General features: G+C 41.2%; 1 protein-coding gene across 1 annotated transcript in view; it reads right to left on the reverse strand.

The window, feature by feature from the left end:
- The window catches only part of SYN2 (synapsin II), a 221835-nt gene that overhangs the window by 93615 nt on the left and 100921 nt on the right, over window positions 1-27299 (reverse strand). The window contains exons 2-5 of the mRNA XM_056851437.1: window positions 25290-25347; window positions 22527-22618; window positions 14445-14601; window positions 8777-8866 (exon numbers count right to left, since the gene is read on the reverse strand). Coding sequence (XP_056707415.1) covers window positions 8777-8866; window positions 14445-14601; window positions 22527-22618; window positions 25290-25347 — 397 coding nt within the window. The remainder of the gene's footprint in view (window positions 1-8776; window positions 8867-14444; window positions 14602-22526; window positions 22619-25289; window positions 25348-27299) is intronic.

The following is a 27299-nucleotide window of genomic DNA, read 5'->3' on the forward strand; positions in this document are numbered from 1 at the left end:
CATTATAATTGGGAAATGTGCTGGGACATATGGAGAAAAGGGAAGTGTGTTTGTGAAGAGTATTTATGGAAAGTTATTAGTGGACAGATGTTGAAGTTTTCAAAATTTGTCAACACTAACCCAGATATTTTTTTTACCAACATCTGTTTTTAAGACTGCTTTAGAAAACAGATCAAAATTAATTACTGGCCTCTACTGAACATTTAGTAGATCAACACTTTCAACCCATCAATAGCTCAAGTCTGATGTATATATGGTCCAGAGGAGCTGTAGAACTACTGCTGACACTGCTCTATTTCTGGCTGGAGCATTTTGTGACTACAGTATTATAATTGTTGGGATGCTGGTGGAAGAAACATTCAGCAAAATACAAAATGTCAAAATGGGTGTGCAGTACTGATTCCAAAGTCAATGTTGAAACGTCAGTTCATTTGAAGGATTTCTGCAGATATGATCAGCACCTGAACTTCCCATTATAATCTGCTTTTTTGTGTTATTTTAACACAGCAAGAGCTCTTTTTCTCTCACTCTGTAAACTTGCATTAAATATTAAAAGAGAGCTGAAATAAATAAAGCCACTGGGAACCATCTCTAGCACTACTATATTAAAATAAATGGCAACATTTGATTTAGAACTTTGCTTTATAAGCATATGCTAATGATATCAAATGCCAACAATGTTTTGATAAGCATAAAGTCAAGCCAATATAATGCTAATTAAAAGCAAGATGCAGATTCCAAAAACATCATGCACCTGCTATTTTTGCTGTGTTCCTGTCACTGAAGACAATTACAGCATGAAGAACTGGCACTGCTTGCACTTTACCATATGAACTTGCCTCATTAAAGAAACACTAACCTTTCATGATATGCCTTGCTTGGGTATAGATATATAAATATACTGCACCCTGGCTACTGACATGACTTTCCTCACTAATGGAATTCATTTTAAAAAAAAGAAAAATGCAATGGCACACCTCTCACCACCATTCACTCACTACCCTTAATGATCTGCTTATATTCACCCATTCATCTTGCTAATCTCCTAATGGAGTCAGGAGGGCTGATATAGGTGTTTGTTTGTTTTTGTTCTCCCCCCACATCCCTGGCTACAAATAATGCCATGAAGATTATTCACCCCCTTTTGTATATATTTATTGTCACCACAAACTGGATTCAGAAAGTCATTTAAATAACAATGGTGCACTTTTATAGCACACGTGGATAATTTTCAGTTAACACTACCAAGCCACAAATAAATGGGAGATGAAGAAAACTACACAAAATATCCCAGTGGATCTTACCATTAGTTTTTGGTACATGCACTGTAATTTTTCTACATATGAAACTGTAATTACGTGGTTTATATGGCATTAAGTATGGACACATTCTATTTTATGTAATTTGCTTATAGTTTTTATTTTATAGTATTTCATTAATCAAACATATAACTTGCATTTATTAATCATACAACTTGTCTTTTTCCAAAATTTATCTTCAGTTTTATGTAATAGATTTTTCTTTGTTGTTTTTGTGTGAAACACATTATTTCAGTGTGACTGTTATATTAGTAAATGCCTTATATATTTAGTCGATCATAATCTGACTTTTGATTCCATAAACAGAATCGATACTCCAAAGAAAGTTGCTGTCAGTTGTGGCTGTCTTGATAATAAAAAGTCAGAATTTCCACAATAGTTAATAAGGCTGAAAAGAACACACACACAACAATGGCTTGCATATATACTAATTCAAAGCTTTAAAATGATATTACAACTTCAATGCAAGATCAATTACTATTTGAATTTACTGTGTGCAAACTCTTTTTTTCAAGCAAGCAGAGACCCCTTAGCAGACTCACAGACCATTTTTTTTGTTCCAAGTTCTACATGAACTCTGTGCCAAACACATTGATGCTCACACAGTGGCTTCTTGTGCTAAATCACCATGGCTGGGCTATGCCTTGATAGATAAGCTACATTTGTAATGCATATTGCAGTTTGGCAGCCTTTGTGTTTGCACAGTTGATTGACTAAATCTTCTTAATCATTAGAGAAGGCATATATCCCACATCATCAGAGTTGAGTCATTAAAATGACCTACTTGTCAAGCACAGAATCACTTTCTGTTCACCCACATTTTGTACCCATGCTGTCAGATGAATAATGTTTGGTAAAAAGAAAAACACCCCCCCCCCGAAAACATACAACATATGAAGGCAGCCAACTTGAGCAGCTCTTTATCATGACAAAGGACAGGCGTTGCCTAGGGGGAGATAGGGTTTCTCCTGAAAAATGACTACAACCCTCATGAGGCAAGGATGTCCATATACAAATAGATCCACATCCAGACATTAATTAACACCATGTAATGCTGCCTTAAGGGACACAGGGAGATATCTTACTTGTTTAGATAATATGGCAAACAGCAGATGACGAGATGGTGATGGTTAGACTTGTAGATGAGACTTTGTTTTATTTCTTTCATTTTGTTATTAATTCCAAAAGGGACGGTGTCATTATTGGGTCGTTTCATGTTTTGTTATTGTTTCTTTTGTTTTCATAATACTATTTCATTATTTCCCTTTTGTTTCAATGAAAGACCCACCCCCTTCTTGAGTCTAGACCTCCATGGTTTTCCATCCAAACTGGATAAACCTCAGTGGGATTGCAGAACTCTCCTAGGACACCCACACAGCCAAATTTCAGATGGATAGAATAAAGGGGTCCTCCTTTTTGAAGTAATGAAAAGCATCCATATTTAACATTACAGTCCTCAGGAGAATTTACAGGAAAGATTCCAAACACACAGTAACAAAGATTGCAGCCATTTAGCTTGAAGGACAGTAGCACAAGGAAGAGACAGACTGACAAGGCAATGGCATTTGGTGGCCAAAGGAGGGCAAGCCATCTGTGCAGTCAGAAAACAGCAGCAGGACCTTGAGGTTGATTCATTTGAGATAAAGTTTGGAGATCAGCATGCAAGCAGGGGAGTTCATACTCCAAGGGGAAATTTGGCACAGCAGGACAGGCACTGGGAAGACAGTGGAAGACAAAGTCCTACCCCACATCCACCTCACACATGTATGTAATCCTAATTGCTGGCAGACAATCAAGAAGACTAGAGGCTCTCTCTCCCTACTCTCCTTAAGGAACACAACATGCCCTTATTAGGAAACTCGTGAGTGTCTTGTAAAAATGAAATCAGTATAGTCAGAGAAAGGCAATGAAAGAAAGATAACAAAATGAAAGAAAATATTTTTTTCATTACAGGCTATTTAGATGGAGAATTTGTTACCCATTTTTGTAATTATTGTAATTAATAATGAAAGAAATGCACAAGTCTAGTGCTGGTCACCCAAGTGACCTAAGTGTGTGTGTGTGTGTGTGTGTGTGTATCTCTCTCTCTCGAGAGAGAGAGAGAGAGAGAGAGAGAGGGAGAGAGGGAGAGAGAGAGAGAGAGAGAGAGAGAGGGGTGTTAGCCGGAGATCTCCTGCTATTACGACTGATCTCCAACCAGTAGAGATAAGTTCACCTGGAGAAAATGGCCGCTTTGGCAATTGGACTCTATGGCATTGAAGTCCCTCCCCTCCCAAACCCCGCCCTCCTCAGGCTCCGCCCCCAAACCTCCCACCTGTGGCGAAGAGGGACCTGGAACTCTACTGGGGGAAGAGATGGCAACAGTCACAAAGCAGTATTTGATCATGCATGTACAAATTCCTCCCCGCCCCACACACAAAACTGATCACTGTTGGACATAGGAAATAGTTTGTTGAACACATTACTGTAATTATTATGACTTCCAAGCAGGCCATGAGCAGGATGGTTATCAAGCATGACTAATGGTGAATGGGGGGGATTTATTAAATTTATTGGTAAGGTACTTTTATGTGCTACTTTAAAGGGCTGGACTCTGAGTTGCAGTCTATTAAAGCAGCTCTAAAATGCTCATGGAACAGCGCTGTCTTTGTTTAGTTACATTTTATTACATTCTTGCAGGGCAGAGAAAGAGGACAAAACAGCCAATGATCCTTGTTTCTTAAAAACAGCCCACCAACTTTTGACCTCTAGGGGCTTAAAACCTCAGAATACTCTTTTGTCCCCAAGTATAATATTCTGAATAGCAAGGAAGAGAGAGGAAAGGGAAGGGATCTGTGAGAAACTGTTGAAACATCACAAAATATCTCTATGGACAACATCTTCAAGTATTGTGGTTTGGCTCCATCACTTGCTGCTAACAATACACCAGCTCTGAATCATCTTACAACAGCAGTTTAAACACTTCACAAAGCTCCCAAAGCTATCTGTCACCCTGCATCAACTGTCCTCCAAGTCACTGACTTTTCAAAGGCTCCCTCAGAAAAAGGTATCACAACAGAAACAATCTTCAGTTTTCCACACATTTTGTTTGAGAGGTTTATTTAGAAAACAACAACTCTAAAAGAAGCTTTCTTTATTCCAGTGATTGAATGAAGGGCCATGTATGTGTACATTTATGCATATGCTGCAAACAGGGAATCTAATTTGTAAAAATAACCTTTTTAAAAATAAAGAATAAATCAATGTTTCTAGTACCCATGGAAAAACACTGGAATATTGACCTTAGAAGGTCCTTACTAAACCTGTGTCTTTCAATGGGAATTCCTTTTTTGGGCTGAAAATTTTCAAAGACTACCATATTTGCTTACAAGACAATGAGAAACATACTAAAGGTTACTGCTCTGTGTGATCATTATAAGCATTATAACAGCATTACATTTACTTCTGTGACAATTTCAAAAGTCTTCTTTTTGAAATGTAGCTATTGGGCCTACATTGTAGAGAGAAAGAACAGGACAGAGGGAGAGAGACCTTTTAACCTTTCCTCCCCTGCCCTTTTCTATTTAAAAAGTCTCCATTGAGCTGCTGTAGCAAAAATATGGGCACCCAGAAATTTGGGAGACAGAACACACACAGCCCAACTAGGGAGAAAAAGGTCTGCGCATCCTCTTTTTCTGTTTCTCTTCTCATTTCTCCCCATTGCCATAGAATCCTGACAGTCTGATGCAACAGTGTAGGTGCAAGCCCTCACTTTTTCTGGCACCTGTTGAACTGAAGATAAACAAGGGTAATGCTGCTTTTCCCATTGGGCCTAAAGCTGAAAATGGGGAAACAGAAACAGATTCCTTCACTAGCAGCAGGATCACTACGCTCCTACACTGAGTCCTAAGGAAACTTGCCAAGCAGGTACTTGACACTTACTTTACAACCTCCTCTTAAGGTGAATGAGGGATGAGGAAGTGTCTCCTGCACCTCTTCTGTGACAGGAGAATTGCAGGACAAGTTTTCCTCTTCCTCAGCCAAAATGGCGTTTGCAAAGAGAGAGTAAGTCCTTGTTTTGCAGGCTTCACTCAGGACCAGACTCAATAGGTTACAGTGTTGCTGCTGGAAGCTTGAGGGGGACCATCAGAAATCCCCCTGCCTTCCCCTACTCTTTTGTTCCCCCATAGCCTTACAATGTGCTGCACAGGACTCTGGAGGCTCAAATTTTATGGAGCATTAGCCACACAGCGGGAGTGTGGAAAACACAGTTGCGCTTACCTGTAACTGTTCATCGAGTGTCTTCTATGCAGGCATGTATGGGACCGCGCAGGTGCAGGCCAGCCATGGAGATTAGATTTACAAGCTTCCAGAAGCTTCAGCATGTTTAGAGTGTGTGTCTCCCCCCTCCACCCATGTCTTGCGCCAAGAGTCCGGTGCTTTCCTGGCCAAACTGTCACGATGGAGGCAGGGAGAGTGCTCTTCCCTCTGTTTTCCCTTTGCCACCATGGAGCATATGTTGTATGAGTTAGAAGCCCACAGCGGGGAAAAGAGGGAAGGATGCCTGCCTGCACAAAAGACACTCAATGAACAACAGTTACAAGTAAGTGCAACTCTGTTTTCATCATTGTGTCTTCATCGCAGTCCAGCATGGGAGAGTAGCAAGCTCACTTACCAAGGAGGCGGGTGAGTTTTGTTAAACGGAACAATTACTCTGAAACTGCTCTCACCACAGCTGCTTCTCTTCTGTTGATGCAGTAATGTCACAGGAACATGGATAGATTAGGCCAAGTTACCACTGTACAGATGTTGTGCAGATCAACTCCCGCCAGAAATGCAGCTGATGAGGCTTGAGCTCTGGTAGAATGAGTCTTAACTTGGGCTGTCTCTCTTAACATTGTCATAAGCTAGCCTAATTGTAGATCTGAAGGTAGCCCTCGATGGGGAGATAGCGACGGTCGACATCGAGGAGAAACAGACGTTCGGCGCCGAGTTGACACTGGGCTCCGATGTCGAGGCTCCAAAAGGGTCTTTTGATCCAGCAATGTCGGAAGTCAGCGTTGAGGTGACTGAGCGGATCGACTCCAAGGCGGGGACTCTTGATGCCAAGGAGGAGTTAAGAACATAAGAAAGGCCCTGCTTGATCAGACCAAGACCCATCAAGTCCAGCAGTCTGTTCACACAGTGGCCAACCAGGTGCCTCTAGGAAGCCACTAACAAGACGAGTGCAGCAGCACCATCCTGCCTGTGTTCCACAGCACCTAATAGAATAGGCATGCTCCTCTGATACTAGAGAGAATAGGTATTTGGCATCATGGTGAAGATGGAACTCAGCATCTCAGAGATACTGACCGCAGGTGAGAAGGAGATGGCTCATGACGCCAAAGCAGCTTTGACTGCTGATCTGTCAAAGCGTGCTTGGTCTTTTTCTTTACCTTTTTAGCGGGGGTCAGACCGGATTATTTAGCTAGCGCAGTTGGCACTGATGCCACTGAAGGTGTTTGGGATCTTTTAAGGCATTTTTCAGCTTTCGATTGCTTTCAGAGATCTTTCCCACAGGGCAGCATCAAGATGTGAGGCCCTCTAAATCCATGCCCTGAGGGTGACAGGAATCCACCACATTCCCCCAGACAAAATAGACACTTACTGTGTTCATCATTTTGTGCCACACTCCTGGACTTTTTAAATAGAAAAACAACAAAGGGGGGGAATCCTGATGGAACTCAACCAAAATACTGATTGCAAACCAAAGAGGTTGAGCTGAAAAATGCTAAAATTACAAATATATAGGTTATCCGGGCTGTGTAACCGTGGTCCTGGAATTTTCTTTCCTGACGTTTCGCCAGCAGCTGTGGCAGGCATCTTCAGAGGAGTAACACTGAAGGACTGTCTCTCAGTGTCAAGTGTGTAGGAAGAGTAATAAATAGTCAGAAAGGGGTTGGGTTTGAGCTGAATCATTGTCCTGCAAAAAGTAACAAAGGTAATGTGATAACCATTGTCCTGTAAGTATCCAGATAATGTGCTAATGAGGGTGTGGTATGTTAATATGGAACCATTGTATCCTGAAGTGAACCTGGCTTCGCTGTCTCACCTTCTGTTGTATGCCGGGCTCTTAAGGATGTGGATACATCAAGCAGTGTATTAGGTTTTAGCGTATAAGAAATAAAGAAATTCACAGGGAGCTTCACTGTACTAGAAGAGCATTTAGATATTTCTTACTGCCTATTATGTTATGATTATAATATTAGGATGTGTGATAAGCTATAATTTTATACTGACCACGGAGGAAGGCCTTTCCAGGCCGAAACGCGTCTGGTCCTTTTTGGATCTCATATTGGTCAAAGAAAGATTGTACATCACAGTTGTTTATGTTTGTATATACTGAATGTATGAGTTTTTGCCTTTACTAGGGGTTTTATGCTTTTAATCTACATGTGCACCTTATTAAAATTTATATATTTACTTTTTAAATAGAGCCATTTTCTCCAAGTTGATGAGGTAAGTTCATACATGATAAGGAAGCCCCGTAAATACATCCTTTCTCCATGTCAGTGAAGAAAGGACTGAGGGCGGAGCTCTCTCCTCACCGCCATCATGTGACCATTTGGGTGGGAAACCACCCAACTCTTGGTGTGAGATGGGGGGGAGAGCGCTCTGGCCTGCACTTGTGCATCCCATGCAGGACTGAACTGAAGACAGAATGATGAAGCAGCAGTTATTCAGGATCTGTGAGTGGATGAGCATCTTCTGAGCCTAGAAAGCCAGCTTGTGATCCTTTCCCCCCTCAAGTGTGCCCCTGCCCTGCAGCATATATAAAGCAAGGTAATTCAGTGGTAAAATGGCAACAACATCTGCAGGGCTGCTGTATTGCATAGTTTGGCCCTTAGAGTGGTCAGGATAAGATCTCTAGAGTTTCCGGACTCCAGTTCACACAAAGCTTTGAGGAAATTACCCTAAAGTAAATTGCTTAGGATTTGAAAGGTAAAAAAAAAAAACTGTGAGGTTGCTGTGTTCACCTCAATACAAGATTCTGACAAGACCTGAACAGATCCCACTTGTTATAACTAGTAATAGATGGTATATCTGAAAAGTTGAAATGCCTACTAGCAGATATATGGACATGTATTCAATTACAGAAACAAAAATTAATTATTAAGAACAATCTCTAAACTAAATGCAATTTTAGCAAGATCATAACACCATTCAAGGATGAGACAGATTTGGCTACTGAATGCACAAACAAAGTATGCCTTGCATTTTAATGCTTGTATTTTTTTTAAAATGCTAAGAAATACTTCCCCTATTTTTAGAGATAGAAATCTTTCAACGCACTGTTTAGCCTCATTCACTTCTTTTTCTGGGTGAAGCCAAAATAACATTTGATACCAATCAATAGGATGGCAAAGATATAAAATGAGTCATGAATTCTTATAGCTTCTTTTCCAATCACACAGAGGCAACTGGCATTTTGCACCTACCATTTCCTTGTGATTTGGATAAAAGGTTTGTTCAATTAGAGGAAACTTCTCTGGTCCCAGGGTTCTGTAGATGGACACCAGCTGAGCAAACTGCAGAAGAAAAAGCAAACACAACTTTTTAAGCACAAAAGGAAAAAAAAACATTCAGAAATGACCTCAGCAATGTCATTCAACTCTGTAATTATTATCTATTCAAATACTCCCAATCCACTTTGCAGCATGTTAGACTTCAATTACTCACCTACAAGAAAGAACATATTTTAAAAAATAAAATAAAGTGTGCCTATAAAGATTATTCCACGTTACGAAGGTAACACCATTTGGATCACACTACAGTGGTACAAGACAGTCTACAATTTTGATGCATGTTTATGTAGATGTAGAGAGCAATCCTAAATAGGTCTACTCAGAATCCTACTCAGGACAACTCAATGGGGCTTCCTAAATATTCTTAGCATTGTACTGGTATTTAGGATTGGGATTAAAAAAAGGACAGGCATAGCACTTCTTTGTTATATGAATATTTTATTGATTTGCAAAGCCACCAGCCCTTCATTAGGATTTTGAAGCAACTCTCATGCATGCTGTATTAACAAAAAACTTCATTTTGTATTGCTTCACTTATTGATCCTTATAAACTTCTTGGCTATGACCATTTCTGCGGCTCTTGTTTTCCCCAAATTAGAATGCAGTAGCTGAGGTTGCCGTAGCAAAACTGAAGTTAAGGATGAGGGGAAAGGGTCAGGCAGTGCCCTTCATGCACAGTTTTCCACACAGTTTTTGAAACTATCATTCAGTTGTTGAGTATTGATTTTTTTCTCTGTTAGCCTTCTGTCCTTTCCTTTCTTGCCTCGCTTTCCCCCCACACAGCCCAGACCTGCAACTGAGAGAGAAGAGGCTGGATGAGAGAAGCATATTCTCCTCCGTTCACCTCCTGCTCCAGGGCTCTGAAATGGCTTGGGGAAACTAGTGGTAGACCATCCATACTTTTATCACCTTCCTTCTCCTCCCTGCACCTGGACCGGACCTTGGGGCTTGGCAATGAGAGATGGGGCCGGACGAGAGGAATAAGTCCTCCCCTGCTGCCTTCCACCACAGCCCCAAGATGCTATTTGTCAACCTTGGATGAAACAGCTCATGCGCCCAGGGAGAAACAGAAATTCTAAAGTAACATTGCATTCCTGCTGAGCTCACTTCCCAAACTCTGCCCCCAAATCTCCAGGATTGTTCCAAGTTGGAGCTGGCAACCCTAATTGGGTCCCTGGCGCATGAAGGGAGTAAGATTCCTCCCCCATTTTCCCGTTTGGAAGCAGCCATGTGGGAGCAGAGCTGACCTGCCCATTAGGCGGATCTAGGCAATTGCCTAGGACAGGGGTGGGGAACCTTTTTTCTGCCAAGGGCCATTTGGATGTTTATAACATCATTTGCAGGCCATACAAAATTATCAACTTAAAAATTAGCTGACCGTCCCAAGCAGGCAGCTGCCCCAGATGACCCCCCCTGCGCAGGCAAGCAGGCAGGCATCCAACCAGTGGCACACTCGCCCACCTGGTGTAGCAGTCCAGCTGCACACCAGAGTTGCTCCTGCTCCTCATGGTCGGGGCTGGATTCTACAGCCGGCTCCTGCTACCTCCACGTGCAGGGATGAAATGAGGACATACTGGCTAAGAACTCCCCCCCCCCCCGCACATTCTGGCCTTGCCTCCTTTAACCCCTCCATTGTTGCCACTTTTGCCCCAGCCCTCTTGTAGTACAGAGGGAATATGTTTCTCCGGGGCCCAGGTGGGAAAGGGTTAACACAGTTACTTGGGCAGTCCTAGCAGCTCCATAGCTAATGACTCGTCTGCAAGGGGGGAAAAGGTTCCTTTTCTCGGCAAAACAAACTCACATCTGCTGTGAACAGAGGCTATTCCTGTCCGCGGGAGGGGCGGATCACCAGTCTTAGATCCTTCTGAGCTAGAGATCTGCCAAGACCCATGAAGGGCCAGACCAAATGACTTTGTAAATTTCCCCAAGGGGGTAAATAGTACCCCTGGGGATGTATCAGGTTTGAAAAATGGTAGGAAGTAGAAGGCTTAAGACACTTTTCCCCTCATGCCAAGGTCCAAATCTTAATCAGCCCCTACGCACCTGGGAACTGAGTTATGAGCATGGAAACTGCAGTATATGTCTGATTGTCAGGACCTGGGGTCATGTATGGCCCCAGTTAGGTTGAATGCTGAGTTCACCCTGGAGGAGGGAAACTTCTCTGCAGCATCGGAGAGGTTTATGACTGGAACAGGCCTCTTCAGCTCTGACTGAGAAGCAGTGCCTCTAGCTGCCAGCCTCACAATGTAGAACTATCAAGCAAGGGCGTATTGCATATAATAGCTTACTGCACACGGACAACGATACAGCCTTGAGAAAGAGAGAAAGACACATTATTGGTCAGCAGACACCAGCTGACTACGGAGGAGCCCAATGCTTATACAACACAGAGGATCGCAGCAAGTGTGTGTGGTGCTGTAGAGACTTGTGTGACTCTGATGAACAGTAATTCGATCCTTTATAGTTACTTGATAAGCTTTTGTTAGTTGTAATATTACAAGGTTACTTTGTTTACAATAAAGATTCTATGAACTGGAAGTACTTGTCTATGTGAGCGTAAGAAAAATTTATAAAAATAACAAAAGGAATTGGTTCTCGTAGGTTATCCGGGCTGTGTAACCGTGGTCTTGGTATTTTCTTTCCTGACGTTTCGCCAGCAGCTGTGGCCGGCATCTTCAGAGGAGTAACACTGAAGGACAGTGTCTCTCAGTGTCAAGTGTGTAGGAAGAGTAATATATAGTCAGAAAGGGGTTGGGTTTGAGCTGAATCATTGTCCTGCAAAAAGTAACAAAGGTAATGTGCTAACCATTGTCCTGTAAGTATCAAGATAATGTGCTAATGAGGGTGTGGTATGTTAATATGGAACCATTGTATCCTGAAGTGATCTGTTAATGTGTGAAATCCAAAGCTAATCTGCATGGCTATTGTTGACTGCAGTCTTTGTTAGTCTGGAGGTTTTCAAGACAGGAAGCCAAGCCTTATTCATTCTTAAACTCTCTTCTTTTCTGTTAAAGTTGTGCTGATGTTTATGAATTTCAATGGCTTCTCTGTGCAATCTGACAAAATAGTTGGTAGAATTGTCCAGTCTTTCAGTGTCTTGGAATAAGACCCTGTGTCCTGTACCCCTGCAGTAGAACGTGTTAGTTTATAGAGGGTAAAATGTTAGATTCACAGAAGGAAAAATAAGCTTTTTCTTCTTAGGCAGCTGCTGAGAGTATTTCATGTCCAACTATCAGAGAAGAGAACTTTTACTAACTCTCTCAATTTGCCAGATAATTGCTGTGAAAACATACCTTTTCTTATTTTATTCCAGAAAGAAGTTTACCTAGTTACCTGAAAAAATGGGGCAGTAAACCAGTGGAAAATAGTGATTTGTAACTAAAAACAATCGTAACTATTAAATGGAAGTTTTTAGAAGGCTGCAATTATCTGAATGTTCAACAATTACTCATTGGTTATGGCTGGTTTTTGCAAGTGACCAACAAGATTTTCCAGCAACAAAGGTCTTTAGATTGAGATGCATCAGAGAAAGTTGGAAGTCTATGATCACAAACATGTATTTTAGCTGAAAAAAGCAGATATGTGAGTATACTGAAGCTACTTCACTGAAGATGGGGGTAATTTTTCCAGCATTAAAAAAACTATATGCAGTTCACAGATTTATGCCGAGCTGCCTCCTAAGTGGTTTGCTGTGACAGAACCTGCCAGAACCTGCCAGGGATGTTCTCCCCAACCCCTGTGGAACCGCTGTATGCAGCTTTATGGGCTGTGACTATGTTTTCACTGGTGTAAGTTCGTGCTGGCAAATGTGGGCATTTCTGTGCCAGAAGGGCTCAGGGAGCTGACTAACGCCAGCCCCACCCCCAGTCATGCCCCCTTTATGCAAGCCCCTGTGCTGAAGATGTGTTGTTGTGCTGGTGCCCATGCATGGCACTGCTGCGCCACTCCCTGGAGCTGGTGTAAGTGCCCTGGCTCCATCGTAAAGGCCCCTTACACCAGCACAAGTGGCATTTACACCAGTGCTGGGGTCACTCTGCCACCTCAGCGCTTTCAGCCCCCCCCCCCCTTATGGATTGTGCTGTCAGTCAGGCACATTCCATTTCCTCACTCTAATGCTGTAAATCTGAAAAGTCAGTCCTTACGCAAGAAAATGCATCTTTGCTTTAAATGGCAGTGAATAAAAAACATTAGCAAATGCACCCTTTTAAAAAACAGAAGGCAGAAGATACTGAATTTCAGCAGATGGCTTATGGTTGAAGGTCCTTTTCTAAGGTGAAAATGCCATAAAATTGCCAAAACACTTTCATCTTCCAGACATGATATTGCAGAAGCACTGAAACACGTGCACAAAAATCGTAACCATAAACTGCATAAAGATGGCACAAAATTAGGGTTGTGCACAACAGCTAGTGTTCGTATTTTTAAAAAGGTGCACGGATATATCAGTGGACATAACAGCTCTTCTGGTCTTACAGAAATGTAGGCTAACATTTAGGGCTCAAACAGAGAAGATAACTGGGAGTTCTGTGAACAGCATTTCCCCCTCTAAAAATATGGTGCATGAGTCCTGATTTGGATTCTAATCATGGCACAAGAGGGGCGCTCAATAATTTATAACTACAGAACAAAAACCCAGGTATGAAACCTATTTCCACATACAGTATACAATAACTATAATCCATCTTTTCATATTATTATTATTATTAGTAATAGTAGTCGTAATAGTGAGCCCCACGGCGCAGAGTGGTAAGCTGCAGTACTGCAGTCCAAACTCTGCTCACGACCTGAGTTCAATCCCGATGGAACTTGGTTTCAGGTAGCTGGCTCAAGGTTGACTCAGCCTTCCATCCTTCCGAGGTTGGTAAAATGAGTACCCAGCTTGCTGGGGGTAAAGGGAAGATGACTGGGAAATGCACTGGCAAACCACCTCGCAAAACAAAGTCTGCCTAGGAAACGTAGGGATGTGACGTCACCCCATGGGTCAGGAATGACCCAGTGCTTGCACAGGGGACCTTTACCTAGTAGTAATAGTAGCCTTTGCTATACAAATCATCACAGTTTGTGTTTCAAAGAAAATGACAAAACATAGTTTAAAAGCTGAACATTTCAACTTTTCTTCAAAGAGCTAAACATGGGTTTTAAATAGAGTTGCCAAATCTGGATTGGAATATTCCTGGAGATGTTGAGGCAGTGCTTACAGATGGCAGTTTGGGGAGGGGAGGGAGATTCATGGCGATTTGATGCCTTGGAGTTCCCCCTCCAAAGCTGCCATTTTATCGAAGGCAACTGATCTCTTGGAGATCAGTCATAATTCCAGGAGATCTCCACAACCCATCTAGAAGACAGTAACACTAGTTTTAAAGCAACTAGCAATAATTTATTGCTCAAAATATTTGCAGTAATTAAAATAGTAGAAAGAAAAAAATTGCTTATAGTATCTGACATCTTACATTATTATTCAGGCTACAAAAAAGGGGGGAATATACAGCATGTTCTGCAGTTGGCAAGAAAGGGGGCTTGTCATAATGCTCCAAAGAGCCTTTGTCTCCACACAAATATACAGTTATTTCAGACTACTTACCACCCAGGGCTTGTCACAGAAGTTGAAGATTGACTCTAGGGAGTTGACACTTGGGATGCCAGCATAATGCATTCCAATTATTAAGTTACGGAAGTCCTCATTTTCTGCCATGCCGAATGAGTGTTGTCGGATGAGAACAAAATCAGGCCTGAAGGATCTAAGAAAAATCCAATATTTTATTTTAAAAATCTAGTAGTGAAAAAAAAAACCTCTTTAAAATGAAAGAAATTACATGTGAGCCAAGAGAAATTTTAGATTAAAATGTTTACAAGAAAAGTGCCAAGCTGAAAATGAGAAGAAAAATGTTGAGGGGTGTGACGTATACCCCCCCTTCAGATTTTCTTGCCATAATTCACTGTTTTGCACTATTTAAGATGATTTAGGTTGCTGGTGATGAAATCAAGCTCCTTTTGGCACGTGTGGTTGGAATGCCAAGGAGCCAGAAAATATTGGAAACAAATACGTACTGGAAGTTGTGAAATATTAAATGTCAATTTGAAACTGCCTCCGTTATTGTACTTACTAGGATACTGTTCTGGTAGGATGCTTAAAAGCCAATTATACCTTTTGAGACATTACGCTTTGGCAGCTAGGATGCTACTTGGTCACTATTGGAAAAGGCAATCATTGCCAAGTATGGAAGTATGGTTGCGAATGATTTGGCATGTCGTATTAGTGGATAAAATATCCAAAGACAAAAAAGACTCTAATAACCTTTCATTCGATATTGGGATAGAAAGTTCATTGAAGAGGATATTAGGAAAGAAGTTCTTATGTTGATTTAGATGGATTGAGTTTGTACATATTAGAGGATTATCGTTAAGTTAGGTTGAAAATGTATATTGGTGAGTGTATCGATGGAGGACTTCCTCCATCTATCAAAGATGCAAAACGTTGACAGCCTAGTTCTTGCGTGAATTAGGAACCTGATTCTTGCGTGAATTAGGAGAAATCATTTATTCTTGTCTCTATTTCTGGAGAACTCTTACAAAGAGAGGTATTATGCCACACAGTCTGTCTCTCTGAAGACTGATTGTCTGGAATAACTGTCTGTACAATGCTTCATCCTGGATATGTGATGAAGGTCCTTATACTCTAAGGATTATAAGGGTATGGATCTTACCATGTTTGAATAAGGTGACATCGAGAACTCATTTGTTCTAACAAGACTAATGTCTTCTCATAAGATCTATCTTATGTATAGACTTCCTAGTTCTGACAGACAAGATGTAAATGCCACTACCAGAGCATATTCCAGGGGTTTCTCTACACAAGGAGGAAGCATTGAATATACTCTGCAGTCAGTTCTAAGACTGAGGTCTCACACAGAACTGTCTGACATACACATGCATACACAAACATGCATCACAGCCAACAATGGCTAACACATAGAATTACTCTAATTGAAATACATTTAATTGAAATACATGGATGAAGATCCATGGAGCCTTAAGCTCTTAAACTGAACTGTACACAATACTCTCTAAAGATTGGCACTTCCAAAGAGATTGTAGAATAGAGTTTATACTCTACACATAATGTTAAGCTTTACACATAGTTTTAAATACTGATTAATTACAGTATAGCTCTTAGCTATACAGCAATGCTTACAGCAATGCATACTCAAAGATGGCTTTCACATAGCCTTTTATAATCTGAACATGAGCTTTAGACCCATAAACCTCAAAAATATAGAGACTCTATGGTCTCATGTCTTCAGTCACAAACAGACTGATGTAGGAGCTATAGTAACAGCTCTAACATGAAACGATGGAACCAAAGAGATCTCTCCTATTTTTACAATTACTAAAGGTATTGAAATAACAGAATAATACTTAGAATACCTGAAGGAAATCTAACTATTCTAACTGAACTTATAGAATCCTTACATAAACTCTGCCATGGCATGACTGGGTAAAGTATATATAAATAAATTGAAGTGAAATACTTATTCAATGCACTAACCATTATTTTACAAGATTTCTGTAAACTGTAAACTGTGTTATTTCCTGAATGAAATATATACTTGGGAAACTCTCATATAGAGTCATAGAGATTGTTAATATTGCTAATATTGCTTGCATACATAAGATGACATTATTGTTCCTATTGAACTAATATAGTTTTTATTTCTGTAATTATTTACATACATATATTTTATGTGAAATAAATAGTATTTTTATTCAAATATTCTTTTCATATTTTTACTGGGACAATTCAATAGAAAGTCTATCTTGCAAGAGATGGAAAGTATTGATCCCTGCTTAGTGGGTAACGGGCTGAATAGATACAGATTCCTTTTTAGGAAGGGGTCAGTTCTAGGAGCTGGGTTACCTTAACGGCACGGACCACGACACAGGTTCAAATCTCCACTCTCATGGAATGTTGCTGGTGACTTGCCAAGTCGTGATATTGGTTTGCCAGCTTGGTTTCGTTTTGATTCTCTGGTTTGAAATTGGTTCTGTTGATCTTGCAACAGTATTCGTTACTAAATTTTATGTGCCTTGGATTCTCTGGTTTGACATTGGTTGTGTTGGGCTTGCCATATTAGTCAGTGGTTCTGATAGGATTCTCTGGTTTGTTGGTTCTGTTGGGCTTGTTGGGAGGCTTCATTACAACAGAATAATATTTGAAGAAATGGCAATTACTAACACTGGTTTATAATTTTCTAAGGCCCTCTCCTCTAATTCTTTGTAACTTGAAAAGCAATGGGAGTAAACAATGCAACTTCTTGAAGTAGCAATTAAATTATGCCTGCTGAGTGTGATATAAATATATGAATATTAATAGGTAGAAATGTGGGGGGTCTGGAGTTGCCAGCCCAGCCCTGGCACCTGGCGGAAGCTTGGGGGAGGGGCAGGACATGTTAATTAGCGTTGCTTTGACTCTCTGATGTTGCTTCTGACATGAACAAAGAAATAAATTGCATAAATTGCAAAGGCACCTGCTCGCCAGAGGCTGCAATTGAATCAGCTGAGCTAGGGACTACAAGCAGGGGTAAGTCCTAAATTTTGCCGTTACTAAACCTAAGCCTAAATCAACTGAGAAATAACTGAGGTTTGCTGGGAGAGCATTGTGTTTGTTGTGCCAGAGGGTGAGTGGGTGATTAAAGCTTGATTGCTGTCTTAAAGCTTGATTGCTGCTCCTAAAGAGGGGGTGTTTTGATTGGTGCTGGGTGGAGCTTGTGTGTGAAAGGCAGAGGCTGTGAGCATATAAATTACAAAGGCCCCTGCTCGCCAGAGGCGCGAGCCGAAGGGTGAGAGCACAAGGGCTCTTGCCCTGTGGCTCTTAGCCTGGGGACGTGTAAGGTGGGTAATAAATCTTGTTATCTTGTTATTTGGTAGAGGAAGAGTGTGGGGTTTAAAAATCAAGTAATAATATAATAATAAATTGATTAATAAAATACCAGTTATGAAGGTAGAAAGCCAGCAGGGGTGGGGGGGCTATCCAGTGTGCTGCATGGAGTGTCACATGTATGATTATCTGCCTGCTGGACAGAAGTCGTGGGTGCGTGCTCAGTGCAGGGAGCTCCTGGCTCTCAGGAAGCGAGTTCGCTTTCTTGAGGCCAAGGTAGCTCAACTGGATGAGCTGAGGCAGGCAGAGAGAGAGAGGTGACTAAGGACTCCAGAGATGCAACAGTCACATCCCAGTCCCAAGGTGACGGCAACCTGCCAGTCACGGATGATGGAGCCTTTGGGGAAGGAGGCCATGTCACTGAGGTAAGGGGATGTGGTACCTTAGAAGGGATCTCTTCCTTGGTGGATGAACAGATATCTTCTCGTACCGAGGATATGCCTCAGGGGGGAGGGGGGGCTTCTTGTAGTGAGGATTCAATCCTTAGAAATGTAGATAGCTGGGTTTCTGGTGGGTGCATGAACCTCATGGTGACTTGCCTGCCTGGTGCGATTGTTGTGGACATTACTCTCATATAGGTAGTCTGGTAGATAGTGCTGGGGAGGATCCAGTGGTTGTGGTGCACGTTGGCACCAATGACGTGGGGAAATGTAGCCCGGAGGTCTTGGAATCCAAATTTAGGTTGCTAGGCAGGAGACTAAAAGCCAGGACCTCCAAGGTCTACCTGTTCCACATGCAGGACCAGCTAGGCAGGCACAGTTGTTGAGTCTCAATACGTGGATGAGACGGTGGTGCAGGGAAGAGGGCTTTAGATTTGTAAGGAACTGGGCAACATTTTGGGACAAGCCAGGCCTATACAAAAGGGATGGGCTCCACTTGAACCAGGATGGAACCAGACTGCTGGTGTGTAATATAAAAAAGGTGTCAGAGCAACTTTTAAACTGAACCTGGGGGGAAAGCCGACAGGAGCTGAGAAGCATCCGGTTTGGGCAAACTCAGTGCACACGGACAAAGGGAAAATTGCTTCAGATTGCCCACATGGGAATTACTTGGACATGAAAGGGGATGGGGGGAAAATGCTGGATAGCCACTTAAAGATGCCCAAAGGCACTTGCCAGGCAAGTCGAAAGAGAGAAACAGTGTGGAGATGTTTCTATGCTAATGCTAGAAGCCTCAAAGCAAATATGGAGGAGTTAGAGTGCATGGTTTTAAGAGAAAACATAGATATAGTGAGCATTATAGAAACCTGGTGGAGGGGGGAGAACCAGTGGGATATGGTCATCCCTGGTTATAAACTGTATAGAAATGACACGGAAGGGCGTATTGGAGGGGGTGTTGCTACGTATATCAAGGAAGACATAGTGTCTAATAAGCTAGAGACCATAAAAAGGGCAGACTTGCCCACAGAATTCTTATGGGTGACAATTCCGGGCCCCAAAGGTGATTTTGTACTGGGGACGTTCTATCGGCCCCCTGACCAAATGGCTCAGGGTGATCTTGAGATGGAGAATGAAATTAGGGAAGCATGTAAAGGTAATGAAGTAGTAATAATGGGACACTTCAACTTCCCTCATATCGATTTGATAAATGTATGCTCCAGTCAAGCCAAAGAGATAAATTTTTAGACATCCTAAATGACTGTGCCCTCGAATAGTAGACCAAACCAGACTGTGCCCTCAAACAATAGACCCAACCAGAGGGGAGGCAATCCTGGATTTAATACTCTGAGGTTTAATACTCTCTGGATTTAATACTCTGTGGTGCTGCCAGTGACTTGGTGCGGGATGTGGATGTAGTTAAGCCAGTTGGCAATAGTGATCACAATGGCATCAAATTTAATTTATATGTAAGTGGGAAAGGGACTGGGAAATCTCACACAATTACCTTTGACTTTAACAGAGGGAACTTCTCTAAAATGAGAAAACTGGTAAAGAGGAAGTTGAAAGGAACTGTTAGGAGGGTTAAATCTCTGGAAAAGGCTTGGGGGTTACTCAAGTCCACATTACTAGAGGCTCAGCTAGATTGTATACCGCACGTCAGAAAAGGTAGTAGTAAGTCCAAGAGGTCACCACCATGGCTAAAGGGTAAGGTGAAGGAAGCAATTAGAGGAAAAAAGTCTTCCTTCAGAGACTGGAAGGTTTGCCCAAACGAGGCAAACAGGAGCAAACACAAACTTGCACAAAGGAAATGCAAGCAGATAATTAGAGATGCAAAAAAAAAAAGAAAAAGATTTTGAGGGGCATACTGCTAAACACATCAAAACAAACAATAAGAAATTCTTTAAGTATATTAGGAGTAGGAAACCAGCTAGGGAAGCAGTTGGACCATTGGATGACAATGGGAGTAAAGGAACTCTAAGGGAGGATAAAGCGATTGCTGAAAAATTAAATGAATTATTCTCATCTGTCTTCACTGTTGAAAATACAGGGCAGATTCCTTCTCCTGAACAGAGATTTTGGAGAGGGGAGAATGAGGAACTGAGGCAAATAGTGGTAACAAGGCAGGAAGTCCTAGAACATCTAGACAAACTGCAAACTAACAAGTCACAGGGACCAGATGGTATTCATCCTAGAGTTCTTCAAGAACTCAAATGGGAAATTGCTGAACTTCTAACAAAGATATGTAATACGTCCCTTCGATCAGCCTCTGTACCAGAGGACTGGAGAAGGGCCAATGTAACACCCATTTATAAAAAAGGTTCTAGGGGGGGACCCAGGAAATAACAGGCCAGTTAGCTTAACGTCTGTTCCGGGTAAATTGATGGAAAGCATTATTAAAGATAGAATTGTCAAGCGTATAGAAGGGCAGGGTCTGCTGAGCAAAACCCAACATGGCTTTTGTAAAGGTAGGTCCTCACTAACCTATTAGAGTTTTTTGAAAGCGTCAATAAGCATGTGGACAGGAATGAGCCTGTGGACATTGTGTATTTGGATTTCCAAAAAGATTCTGACAAAGTCCCCCACCAAAGACTGCTAAGCAAACTTCACAGTCATGGGATAAGAGGACAAGTCCTCTTATGGATTGAGAGCTGGCTGAAAAATAGGAAGCAGAGAGTAGGAATCAATGGTCAGTTCTCACAATGGTGGGATGTGAGCAGTGGGGTCTCTCAGGGATCTGTGTTGGGACTGGTGCGTTTCAACCTGTTCATCAATGACCTGGAGTTGGGGTTAAACAGTGAAGTAGCCAAGTTTGCAGATGACACCAAATTATTTAGGGTGGTTAAAACAAAATCGGACTGTGAAGAGCTCAAGAAGGATCTCTACATACTGGAAGAATGGGCATTAAAATGGCAAATGAGATTCAATGTGAGCAAGTGATGCATATTGGGGCAAAAAATCCCAACTTCACATATACACTGATGGGATCTGTGCTGGCAGCGACAGATCAAGAAAGGGATCTTGTGGTGGTAGTGGATAGCTCAATGAAGATGTTAACCCAGTGTGCGGCTGCTGTAAAAAAGGCAAATTCCATGCTGGCCATAATTAGACGAGGAATAGAGAATAAAACTGCTGATATCATACTGCCCTTGTACAAATCTATGGTGAGACCACACTTGGAATACTGTGTACAGTTCTGGTCACCGCACCTAAAAAAGGATATTACAGAGCTTGAGCAGGTGCAGAAAAGAGCAACGAAAATGCTTAGGGGACTAGAGCAACTGTCCTATGGGGAGTGGTTAAGACGCTTAGGGCTGTTTAGCTTGGAAAGAAGGTGGCTAAGGGGTGACATAATAGAAGTCTATAAAATTATGCATGGTTTGGAGAGAGTGGACAGGGAGAGGTTTTTCTCCCTCTCCCATAATACTAGAACACGAGGTCATCTGTTGAAGCTGGAGGGTGACAGATTCAAAACAGATAAAAGGAAAGAAAATACCAAGACCACGGTCACACAGCCCGGATAACCTACAAGAACCAAAAGGAAGTATTTTTTCACACAACGCATAGTTAAATTGTGGAACTCCCTGCCCCAGGATGGTGATGGCTGCCAACTTGGAAGGCTTTAAGAGGGGAGTGGACATATTCATGGAGGAAAGGGGTATTCATGACTATTAGTTAGAATGGATACTAGTCATGCTGCATACCTATTCTCTCCAGTATCAGAGAAGCATGCCTATTATATTGGGTGCTGTGGAACACAGGCAGGATAATGCTGCAGCAGTCGTCTTGTTTGTGGCTTCCTAGAGGCACCTAGTTGGCCACTGTGTGAACAGACTGCTGGACTTGATGGGCCTTGGTCTGATCCAGTAGGGCCTTTCTTATGTTCTTATGAACCAGGAATTTGTGTCATCTCACTGAGGTGATGCTTAGGATTCCACCCAAATTCAATAGTTTTATTGTAGCATTCTGGTGAAATCCTTGAGTGCCACCCTGTTGCAATGACATCACTTTGGGATCCCACTGGAAGTGATATCACAGTGTCACATGATGCGTGTTCCCCCCCATTTTCCTCCACCACCCTACTGAGTCACAGCAGGAGGCCTGACAGCCCAACAGGAGACTTTTTGATTTTACGCCTCTGACACTACACTGTTCTGATTTGGCCAGTCTTATTTTGTGACTGGAACTGTCTGGGAGAATATGAATGTCTGAGACTTTTGCATAACCTGACAGGCTGCGGATCCTGATTTGCCTTGTGTATGTCATATGAAGAGGTCCTAATTCTAGTGAAGGATAATGTCTCACACTGTGTTATTTTTAGTTTTGAAGGATGAGTAGGGAGGAAACTTACCTGACAATTTTAGTGCCATTTCGGAAAGCTTGTATGTCTACAGCATAATTGCCATCAGCGTGAGCTACCAAATTGACTTCTGAAAATTGGGCCTGAAAGAAAAAGAAAAAGGTCCAGAATTAATAAACCTGTTACATTAGACTGTGTTTGCATACTTTTAAACTGTTACTGCATTGAAGTTTAGGTTGTCAGGTCTATATATGATCTTGATACGTACTTCTGGCTCTACCTGAATAGCTGCTTGACAGAGAATTAGCCAATGCAACTTCTCTTGAAACTGAAGTGGTATACCAGGGACAGTTGCTCTAGGATATTTTGTCTGGGTCTTCACAGCTATCATGTTAGCATGTGAGCCACTTTTGGAAACATTTTGCATATGAAGGCCAAAACCAACACATCACTTTTTTTCAGAAAACAAACTCTGGGCTGAGCTCCCTCACTACTGGTTGTCTAATCAGCTGAGTGAGACCTGGGCTAAGCTTTGTCCCTTCCTTCTGTAGCTAATTTAAACTCACAGGATGGCCAGAGGCATGAGCCTTTGTTGCAAGCTGAAGGGCAAAAAGGAAAGGCCTCTTGGCTCGCTGACCCTTAGCTCGAGTAGTGCCCCTGTGTGAACTGTGGTGAGGGAATCAACATCAACCTGGGATGACCTTTTTGCTTATCATCTGCTTCAAGTGTATATGGGTCTGTTAGGGTGTATGGATTTTATTTAAATTGTATTTTGTTGTGTGCACATTTTGCAAGCTGTTTTGAGTACCTGGAATGGGAAAAAGCTGGATAAAAACATTTAAATAAATTAACACAATTACCCTCATAAATAAAAAGGATTTTTACATATCAAGTACAGATGTGTGGTCAAATGTGCACTAAAATAGTCATTTGAATGGGACCTTTAAGAGAAAAACTTGATATAAACTATTTTAAATATATGTAATCAATGTTGGCTTTTCCTAACAACTTCTTATTATAAGAATTCAACCTTCCAAGATGGCACCAGAACACTGTCAGCCAGCTGCACAGATTTTATGTAAATTGCATTATGATGAGTTGGATCCTACCGAGCCTTTCCTTGGCACAAAGGCTTTTCTGCTAGCAGAAGGGCTGCTTCTATTTAGTGGAAGAGTATTGCTGAAGCTCCTCCCAGGCAAAGGCTGAGATCCAACATAGCACAAAACCACTGTTTATTTTAACTATAGTTAGTTCATGAAAATAGCAGTGTGATGTCAGTGTGAAGACTTGCACAAAGAGTTTGCAGCACTAAATGATAATAGTACTCCACCACCAGCCTGTAGGATCTAATCCACTTTGGGAGACCTGATGAATAATTTTTTGGATATATTTTCATCTTGGGAATATCTGAATGCACACCCTAAGTGGATTATATATTTGAGATATATTTTGGAATACCGAAAAATGGGTCCCAAAAAATCCCATAAATATTTGGGATTAACTGGGAATATCGGGAGCCAGAGCTTGCAGGCTCCAAGGACTGTTTTTTCCTTCCCTGCTTTTTTTCACCTGTGTTTCTGTGTCTCCTGGGAGAGCCAGTATGGGGTAGTGGTTGAGAGCAGTGGACTAATCTGGAGAACAAGGTTGGTTTCCCCACTCCTACACATGGAGCCAGCTGGGTGACCTTGGGCTAGACACAGTACTCTTAGAGCTCTCTCGGCTTCATCTACCTCACAAGGTGTCTGTTGGGTAGAGAGGAAGGGAAGGAGATTGTAAACTGGTTTGATTCTCCTTAAAAGGTGGAGAAAGTCAGCATATAAAAACCAACTCTTCTTCTTGTATCATCTTGCAAGGTTGCTTTAGGTATCATTCTGAGAGTTTCAAGGGGTTAAGTTGTTTTTTAAAGTTTGTTCTTTGCTAGAGTTGGTTTGTGTTGGTTTCGAGGGTTTTTGTGGATTCTCAGGTTTTACATTGAGATTCTTGCATTTTATATAGGCTCAGAGTCTCACATTTTACACTGGTTAGACTTAACTATAACTTGCAACAGTGTTGGGGGATTCTCAGGTTTAGCAATTTTCACGGGGGGGGGGTCCTCCATAGAAAACAATGGAGGATGGCTGGAGCACCTCATTGAGGGGCCATAGAATTGGACCTCTTGGTTCAATTAACTTGAAATGTTGGGGTTATTTAAAAGACAGGAACTAGCAGCTTCCCTCCAATTCTGATGCCAGTATCTTTAAAAACACCCCTCCAGCCCCCTGTAATAAAGCAGTTGAAAAACATCAGAAACCCAGGAGGGAAAAAAAAACAACCCTATCTGAATACCGTATCAGTATTTGAAATCCGGAAAAATGGGAATACTGATTTTTTTTGTCTCCAATATATCCAGGACTGAAACATACCAACTTTTTTTGCTGCACAATCCCAAATCCACTATTTATTGTGTAAATAAATACATAAATGTGTTGTGGCCCTTTAAACTTATGACTTCTTTCTAGGCGATAGTTGGTTGAGGAGCAATTTGAGCTATTCTGCTTCTTTTACAATAATTTTTTTAGTGAAGAACAGTAATGTTTATAACAGATACACACCCACCCACGTGCTCATTATTATTTACTGGATGATCACTAAGCGTTACATGGTTCATCAGTATCAATATTTGATAGACATAAATCAGTAATCTAAACATATTTCATCTCAACAGCACACCCATAAACACATATAGTGTTACAAATTGTTCCATTCTTGACAACCTGGGTTCTAGAAGTGAAATTGTGCGTATAATTTTTTTTTAGTAAATTGGTTACTTAGTACCTGTTCAACTTTGATGTCATATTCCCCAAGGATTTTTTTTCCTCGGAAGCTCTTGATCCTGAAAAATATAAGAACTATTATTAGTAGTACATATGTTTGACTTAAGGTCAAAGATTAATGCCCTATTCTTTAGCAAGCCAGAGAATACATTTTTGATTCTTTAGCAAGCTGGGAAATATTTTTTCAATTGAATGTATTAGGTACATTTTAACAGTTCATTTAAAGACAGCTAAAGTAAAACAATTATACTAACATCTCTATTTTAAAACATGACATTTTGTATATGTTTTATATATTTTTAACATAGAGAAGAGCTGATCTTGAAAACTAATTATAATCTATTTTATGTATTGGCATATGGACAGTATTCCAATTAGGGTGAAATACTCCCGCTCAGATTCACCTTTTCCTTGTAAACATCCGCTATATGAGGTAATTATTAAACAACCGATCTCTGGCACAATTCATGTTTCAACAAATGACTTCAGCTTTGAAAATAAACACTAATACTGAACATTAAATTATGCCATCTGGAGTCTAAGAAAATGTTAAACAAAATGAGTCCAGGAGTACTTCCAGTGGCTTAATTCCACAGAAGCATTACAAGTTGAAGTATAAAAGCATTAACATCTTCCTGCATGTTTGAAGCTTAAAAGATTGCTCTTGGTTTTTACTCATAAGTAATACTCTTAGATTCCCAGGTTCAGGGGAAATAACTTTGACTAACTTCTGATGAATTCAATTACTGAAAACTTGGGTCCATTCCAAATTTAAGTGGCGCCTTCAATGCTTACAAAAACATCAAAAAAAAACCCTTAATTATTCCCAGAATACTAACTTGGGAAATTTGGAACCATAATGAAATATACTCATTTAATGCCTAAATTACATTCTTGCATGAAAAGGGGGGATATTAAGCCTTTAGAAGCTTCAATAAGGTCTTATTTGATGATGACTATGATCCTTTGACTGCTTAATAGCCACTATGCAAGGCAACAAGAAGTGGTCAGGGCATGAATCTTTAAAAGAGAGTGGAAGCCTGCCAGTTTGAGAAATGTTAACAAAACAGCATTAAAGTAGTTTTACAGTGGGCTGGAGAGGAAAAATATGGATACTTCCTTTCACATTATGTGAAATTCACAGCAAAATAATGTTACTTCCTGGTAAAATTCAGTGTATGTTATTGTTAATTAATATTTATTGCTTGTGATTGCATTATAGGAAGAGAAGCGCCAAGTCTGTAATTTGGAGATCAAAGAATACAAGCTTTATTTTTGATTACGAAACTGTCAGCAAATACAACCAGACAAATTCTCGGTGATTAATTTACACAACCCAAGCTGAAGAATTCCCAGTGTCAGTTTTCCAACTCAAATACTGCTGTGCAATTATACAAGTGTATGTGAAAGTGTGCGTGTGCAGGAAAGATTGCATAATGGAGACTGAGTCAGAAAAGCAACAGTTCTGAAGCTGGCTTTCGAAGATTCTTGTCTCCCATCTGCTGATTGTACTGAGGTACCCTAACAGGCTTCCACAGAACTCAAGAGTTCTCAAGAAGATATTTGACAGTATTTGATGGTTGGCATCTAGTGGTACCATTTAGCTTATACGAGGTGCATTGACTCTATAAAGGAAGCCACAGCCCTCAGTTTGCAAGATCTGAGCAAGGCTGTTAAGGATAGGACGTTTTGGAGGACATTGATCCATAGGGTCGCCATGAGAGGGAAGCGATTTGACAGCACTTAACGCACACACATACAATAGATACTATGCAATTTCAGTTAGTATTTGACCACTGCCAGCTTAACATAGGCACAAGCCTTTCCTGTGTCTGAATGAGGGAAGCAATGTAAATCTTCTTTCATGTCCCCCTTCTCCAGTTTTATTAGACTCATTTTCAGCTTTTTAATCCAATCTGAGATCTAAACTAGCCCAGCTGCCTGATGATATAATTTCAGATTACGTAGAGCCAGGCCACCTCTTGCTTTTTTATCTTGCAAAACTTTAAAT

Source organism: Euleptes europaea, chromosome 1, assembly GCF_029931775.1.
Source record: "Euleptes europaea isolate rEulEur1 chromosome 1, rEulEur1.hap1, whole genome shotgun sequence".
Lineage (NCBI taxonomy): Eukaryota > Metazoa > Chordata > Lepidosauria > Squamata > Sphaerodactylidae > Euleptes > Euleptes europaea.